The sequence below is a fragment of the Eutrema salsugineum genome, unplaced genomic scaffold, assembly GCF_000478725.1.
Source record: "Eutrema salsugineum unplaced genomic scaffold, Eutsalg1_0 scaffold_1, whole genome shotgun sequence".
NCBI classification, from domain to species: domain Eukaryota; kingdom Viridiplantae; phylum Streptophyta; class Magnoliopsida; order Brassicales; family Brassicaceae; genus Eutrema; species Eutrema salsugineum.
Genome location: NW_006256909.1, coordinates 9,800,585 through 9,807,960, shown reverse-complemented (window position 1 = coordinate 9,807,960; position 7,376 = coordinate 9,800,585). Strand labels below are relative to the sequence as shown.

At 37.4% G+C, this 7,376-nt stretch overlaps 2 protein-coding genes across 2 annotated transcripts; one reads left to right on the top strand and one right to left on the bottom strand.

Moving 5' to 3' along the window:
- Positions 1 to 827: 827 nt before the first annotated feature.
- LOC112081931 (ubiquitin-conjugating enzyme E2 5A-like) lies at positions 828 to 1,396 on the top strand. The gene is made up of 2 exons (XM_024148994.1): positions 828 to 912; positions 1,011 to 1,396. Exons 1-2 carry the CDS (start codon positions 828 to 830, stop codon positions 1,394 to 1,396), a joined length of 471 nt encoding a protein of 156 aa, XP_024004762.1.
- Positions 1,397 to 4,748: 3,352 nt separating this feature from the next.
- On the bottom strand, positions 4,749 to 7,051 carry LOC18030435 (transcription factor MYC4). Its single transcript, XM_006414115.2, has one exon. The coding sequence runs from the start codon at positions 6,941 to 6,943 to the stop codon at positions 5,078 to 5,080; it is 1,866 nt and encodes a 621-aa protein (XP_006414178.1). The 5' UTR covers positions 6,944 to 7,051; the 3' UTR covers positions 4,749 to 5,077.
- Positions 7,052 to 7,376: the final 325 nt, after the last annotated feature.

Genomic DNA, 7,376 nt, shown 5'->3' with positions numbered 1-7,376 from the left:
TCGCCTCCGTCAAATCCGTCGAAACCGTCGACTTTTGCTGGTGTAGTGGACAACCGAGGGTCGGGCTTCCGTGATTATTGCCGAGGTAAGCGTTTCTTCTCTTCCTTTTGCCCGATTTCATTCGTTATAGGGAAATTAAGGTTTTGGATTTCATGGCGAAAAATTTGAAGTCTGTAATCGGTGGTTTAAGTTGGGTTATTAGTGTCGATTTCGAGTCATTTCACCTCATTGAAACACGAAAACGAATTGAAGTTAATATTTTGGGAGATTTGAAAGGAAATTGAAATCGGTGAAATTAAGGTTCATATGAAAAGGGGAAAATTTTGGGGCTTTCATTTGGGGTTGTAATTGGGGTGTAATACAATGAAATTAAACCGTTTTTCATTTGCTTTCGAATACGAATTCATGTTATACTGTTGATTTGGTGAATTTTTGTTCGATGAAATTAAGGTTTTTTCAATGTAGAGAAATAAATTGGGGCTTTTCTTTGGGATTCAAATTGGAGTTTAGTTCTTCTATATGCATTAGTCGTGTGTATGTTACAATGCATTAACAAGCTGATAATGTGTTTACGATTAGTGTTTGTCCATATGGCCTTGTCGAAGCATATTTTCTTTTATCGGGTTCATATGAATCTTTTTTTAAACGTTTCTGTTTGATATAAATGCTATTACAATCTTGGGTTTGCCATTATCGATTATTAACTGAATTGTTGTTGTTGTTTACATGATCGGGTTTAGTATAGTAACATGTTCTGATTATTGATGATGAACTTAATTCCCTTACATATATGTACTGTTCTGATCCCCTTCTGTTATGGGCAGAAGATGCAACGCAATTCAGTCCTGTATTGGGAGAAATCCCTCATGATTCAGAAAAAGGAAATTGAGCGGGTTAAGAGCCCGCTATACAGTACAGATATTTTGTTGTAGTATTATGCTTAAATATGTTGTTTCCGAGTTTAGACTTTGTAATCTACTAATTTTTTTTTCTTTGACACATTTGATTAGGCCCGGTTGATGGAGATATCAGTTATTGGAAGGCTCAGCTTTTTGGACCAGCAGGATCGCCTTACGAGAACGGCGTCTTCCTAATTGACATGCACTTTCCTCCCCAATATCCGTTCAAGCCACCCAAAGTCTTCTTCAGAACAAAGGTCTTCCACCCCAACGTAGGAGATCGTGGAGATATCTTCCTACGGATGCTCAGTACTGACTACTTCTCGCCCATAAACACCATCCATAAGATTCTCACAAAAATTCATGAGATGCTGAGCAACCCAGAATTGGGTGAGGGGGAGTACTACGATGAAGCGAAAGCGAAGATGTACAAGGAAGACAAGTCGGGGTTTGATGGAAGAGCTCGGGAATGGACGTTGGAGCACGCTAGGGCTTAGGGTTTAGTTCATCTATCTTTATCTTTTATGTTCTTTTGTTATTCACTACTTTGGAACACGCTTAAACCCTTGAAAACAATTTAATGTATTTTGTGAATTATGCTTAAGCCGTTCATGATAAGTAACTGTGTTTTAAAGTGAGTCATACACACCTCTCATCACTAAAATTGAATCGAAAATCAAAAATCTGTGTAACAAATGTTTAAGTATTTCTATATTTTAAAAATTGTGTGTTTGTATTTTTTTCTTAATAAATTGTATTTTTCTATAGTTTGCAATATATTGTATTCTTTTTTTAATAAGTGATTTTTATTTTAATTACAAAAAAATTTCAAAAAAAAAAAATTAAATATAAAATTCCGGATGAACCCCATTAACGTGTTCACTACTGGAACCTCAAACTTAACCAGAATTCATCACAAAAACAAAAAAAAAATTATTTATTTAATCTGATGAACCCCATAAGGGGGTTCACTACTTCACATGCTCTAATATAAAAAATGCAACTTAAAAATAATTATATATATATATAATAATAATATAAAAACCTACAAAAATGCTGAACAAATGCCACTTCCAAGTAGGGCTGGAATTATTATCCGGTATCCGCTCCTCTCCGATCCATAAAAACTGAATATTCGTGTAGTTCGGATCTGGATCCGGATAGTGAAATTAAGTATTCGTTTATTTCGGATACGGATCCGGATAGTAGAAAATTTTGAAACTGGATATCTGTTATCCGTTTGTTAAATATTTATTTATTTTTAATAATATTTATTCATTTTTAAAAATTAACTTTAGAATTGTTTTTGGTTTATTTCTTTTACATATGATTAAAATTCATATTGTGTGATAATTTTCTATTTAGATTATGAGATAAGAACATACAAATGGATAGCATATGGACATGAGGATAAATTAACTTCTCTATTACTATTTGTAATTTGCTACGATGATACATTTTACTTATCTATGTTATTTTATTATAATTTTTAAAAATTAAAGATTTCTTTTAAATTAACGAAACGGGATATCCGGAGTTTTCGGATCCGGATCCGGATAATAAAACTGATTATCTGGTGAATCCGGATCATTATCTGGTGAATCCGGATCCGAATACTGTGAAAAGTTTGGATATCCGGCTCCATTTCAAGGGGAGGAAGTCACTTTGACCAAGTTCAAACAATCTATTTCGAAGAACCGAGAGAGCAAACCAACTTTTGACCTTGAAGGCACGACATGACTTTCCAATTAGATTTCATCTTTGACTCTGCAACCCAAGTTGGTCCGTTTCTACGCTTTGGGATTCAAAGATCTATCTTAGTTCCGAACAATATATGCTTCGGTCCGTTTCGTAACTTCGAAGAAACAAGGCCAGTTAATTTTAACGTTCGAGAACGAATCTCTTCCCACACTAAATATTCAGCCCATGGCCATGCATGAGCTGCTTTGTTTGTTGATTTAATGTGAAACAATTTTCATTTCCAGTTTTCCAAATAAGCTATAGAACCCATGGGGAATTATGTATAATTCTAACCCGATTATATCTCTTGATTGTTAAGTATTTATTTCTACTTTTTTGGGTTTTAAGAAAAACGAAAATTACATATTTTTCTTTTTGTTAAAATAGTTAAGAAAACTAAAATATTCAAAAAGTTGACTGAACGATATGATAAACTTCTACATATTAACAAAAAAAATAAATGCAAAAGTGAAGCCGCTGGATGGGGCCTGAACGCAAAATAGGCCAAATCTGCAAACACTTTTTGGCATCAAAAAGGAAAGAAAAAGTATATTTTACAATTTTACACAGACAACCATGCAACAATATCGGAAAAATAATACTTAAAATGTTTTAATTCGGTAGAAAAGTTGGAGAACCAAGGCATATTCGATCGTCTTGAGAACTTCATAACATAATCATACAAAAGCCATTACAATGTGTCCGTAAAATTAAGCAGGACACGACTGTCGAGTGTATGATTTGTTATTTATAGTAAGTGCCGTATAAGGTGTATCAATTTAGTCCAAATCAAGAAAGCCCAACAACAAGCAATTTTGTTACAAATACAACCTCATAAATCATCTACAAAAGCTCTCTAAATCTTCAAACCATACTATAGATTTTACCTGGATCTTGTATGTTTTTAATTTTTACACAACCTCCTCATAAATCATCTACAACCTCATAAATTTAGATCTAGAAAGAGACCTAATTTTATATATTTGGAGTGACTATCCAGACTATACAGTAGCGTACAAACAATAATCTGTCCCCTTCGGTCCTGACTATTTTATTTTGGCAGTAATGTCCCAAAAAAAGACCAGATGCTTTTTGTTGCGCATGCTTTCTTCTTCTCCATTGCACGTTCTCTGTCTCTCTCCCTCACTCACTCCCACACACACGTCTTTCGAGGAATTATTGATTGCTAAAAAAGAATGCAAAACCAATAATACATTCTCCAGATAAATCTCTTTAATAATCGCCACACATGTTTCCACTTTTTTTTGTATGATTCAACTTTTCCTTCAGTATCCTTCCAAAGATAAGCCTGTCCATTTTCCTCTCCTAATCCCATTTCAGACCTCTTATTTATATTTCCCACTTTCTTGGATTTTGATTCACATATTGGACCTGATGTTATGAAATATTTATCGGTCAAGATCAAGAAATCCATTTAACCATTGCAAAACTTGCATAAAATGCGACAGAGTGACTCCAATGTTTGGTACAAGAGCCTATATAAACAAAAACCTCAATGTTCTCTTTGCTATCTATTATGGACTTTATGTTGATATTCGAAAAATGTTCTAACAACAAAAACATACTGTCTTATATTGGGTAGGTTAGATAAGGTTAAGAATCCATTTGGTTAAATATTGTAATATTTTCAAAACTGTTGCAAACCACAAATCTACTCTCAGGGTTTAAAGAGTAAGCACAACAACAGGTATCAGTGGAAGATGAATGAATGAAAATAAAATTAGTGAAGTAGAGATATGAAAAGAATACTCTTTTGTGCCACTCGTTCTTTAAGAAACTTTTACTTTTTGTTAATTCGTTCATAATTAAGTATTTCCTAGCATAATCATTTAAACGTCTTTGTCTCTATGTTTTCAACATTATACATCCACATTAATTTTAGGTCCCAATGAAAGGCCCACCATTTGGAATCTAAATAGATGTGGTTGATGTAAAAGAATTACTATTAAGAAAGTGTATATTCTTTCATAACAAACTAGATGCCTCTTTTGATGCCAACTTCACAAAGAATTGTCCTTATGTGGCTGTGATTCCACTAATTAAATTCACAGAACCACAACAAGAACTCACTTGAAAGTGAAAACTCAAAACTTGAAATCCCATTTTTGATTCATTTCTAACAAAAGCCTTATTTCCATGCATTCATACTATGTACATACGCGAATACATACATCAAAACATTAATCTCATGACACCATAAACCCAAACTAGCTATAGCTACACTAAGAAACTTCTCCTCTCTAACAAGCATCAATAACAACAAAGTGGTTGCTGCAAACCACAGTTACACAATACAGTTTACACTACAATCACAAGAGAAAACTTGTGACAATACTCAATATATTTTACCGGTTTATACTATATTTTAGCAGTATGTCTCCGGTTTATTAAACCCTACAAGATGCTAACTTTTGTCTTCATGGGCATTCTCCGACCTTCTCCATTAGAGAAGCCTTGAGCTGATCCTGAGTGAAAAACTGATTCCCCATTTTCACAGTCGCTTGTTGGATCATGAAATCATTCACAACTGATAAACTCGCGTGATTCACTTCCAAATCCAAGTCCTTGAGTGCTTCCATGAACTTAGCACCAGGATGATTCCTCTTACTACATTGTATCCTTATCATCGCATCCCATCCTATGATCTTCACATCAATCTCCATCTCTATAGACACACCGGAATCTTGATTCAAATACTTTCTATCTCCACCCGAGCATTTCCCATTCTCATTGCTCATCACATCAATCTGCTTCTGCAGCTCTTCTTTATCAGATTCAACCTTTTGCAGCTTAGATTTAAGCTCGTTGATATACGAAATGGCGTCTCCTAAGAGAGAAGCTTTGTCCATCTTAGATACATTTGGAACCACAGCTCTTAAAGAGTAGAATCTCTGATTCAGCTTCTCTCTTCTCTGCCTCTCTGCCTCTACATGATTCAACGGCTCTTCTCTCCCGTTCGCCGGTTTTCTCCCTCGTTTTCTCGGTTTTTTCTCCGGTTCAACGACGGTTCTGTTGCTTTCTGCTTCTTTAACAACCGAAGCGTCGAGATCCGAGTGATTCGAGTCGCCGGATTTCGTAGGCCGTGGAAGAACAGAGGTGAAAGAAAGCATCCCTTCTTCGTTGTCTGAAACCAAACATCTCTTCTTGTTGCTGTCTTCTTCCACAAACCGGCTTTGACCGGAGAATCCGTTCTCAATTCCGTTCTTGAAACTCACGATCTCGCTGGATTTCGGATGATTGTTAAACCCAGAGCTCGAGATTTTGGGGTTTTCCACGGAGCTTCCATTACAAAGCTTCGAAATTGGGTGAGAATCTGAGTTCGAAGTCGAGTTATTACCGGTGTTCATCGCCGGAGCTACAAGACCCGATTCGATTCCGGCGACATTGGGTTCGCTAATCCACATAGCCGGATCATTCTCTCCTTGATCTGGAGTCAGATTAAACGCCCAAGAACCAGATTCGCCTCCTCCACCATTGTTGAAATTGAAAAAGCTTCTGACTTTACCAATCAGATCTGAGCTTTGGTGTATAATCTCCGACGAACCAAGCTCGACGACGCCGTTTTCCGCCGGTATACAAACCATCGTCTCTAACCCGTAAATCTGACCTTGACGAGCTCTCTCGCAGCTCGATCCAGCCAACGCGTTTGACCCAGAGAGCCAAATCGTCTGCGAATCCGAGAAAGCTTGACCAGGCAAACCAGAGCCATTGATGAAGCTCTGTGTCATCGAAACCAAGAAGAACCATTCGGTATCTGTGACTTCCTCGTCTCCTGCTTCGTCGGAGTTTCCACCACCGTTAACTGTTCCTCCTCCTCCTCCGCCGGAAATCAAAGAGTTTAGCTCTTGAATCACTCTCTTCCGATGCTCTTGGTCAGCTGCACTAGCTGGATTCGGTTTCTTCTTCCTCGATTTCTTCTCTTCTTCTCCTTTGTAATAACCATCACTCCAACCTAGCAACGGAGTGTTGATGCTTCCTCCTCCTCCTCCTCCGTCGTCTTCTCCGGCGAAATCGTAAGATAATTGCCAGAACACGGCGTAAGTCCAGCTTTCTCTTGCTCCTTCGATTAAAGCTTGGAGTCGTTGCTGGAGAGTATCTTCGCCGGCCTGTGATTGCGATGGAGGAGGAGGAGGAAGAGTAGGAGGTAGAGGCCAAAGGGAAGAGTGCTCGGAGCCGATGAAAGCTTCCATCACCGACGCATCGTCGTCGGTTGACCAGAGATTTGTACCGGTCGTTGACTGGTTGAGATGGCAATCGGTTAATTGAACATCCGGCGGAGACATAATCTCTCTCTGATGGACTTAGAAGAGAAGACTTTTTTTTTCCCGGTGAGAAACAGAGGAAATGGTGGCAACGAGATCGAAGAGAATAATTAAAAAAAAAGTGGCAAATGGCGTTTCTTTGGGGGAAATGGCTCGCATGTCCATTATTTGTGACTTTAGCATTCTAACTTGCCATTTGCTAATTTCACTGCCACTAATTTGAGGAAAATACGATTGTAACCTTAATGAATTTATGTACGTGGTGTTTCTAATATTGATTTGTAACTAAAATTTTCGAAAATCAAAAAAAAAGAAAAAAGTGCATGCCGGAAGGAGGAGATCTGGGTTGGGGGCTCGGGAAATCGATTTTGTGGCCAGGAAAAGAACATTTTGATCCTCTTCTATTTATTGACCTGCTGTTGCCGATCTTCCTCCCGTGTATCATCCTGCCTTT

Coding starts and splice junctions, on each gene's coding strand:
- LOC112081931 (XM_024148994.1), top strand. CDS start 828: ATGCAACGCAATTCAGTCCTGTATTGGGAGAAATCCCTCATGATTCAG. Junction 913..1,010: donor GGTTAAGAGCCCGCTATACA/GTACAGATATTT, acceptor ACATTTGATTAG/GCCCGGTTGATGGAGATATC.
- LOC18030435 (XM_006414115.2), bottom strand. CDS start 6,943: ATGTCTCCGCCGGATGTTCAATTAACCGATTGCCATCTCAACCAGTCA.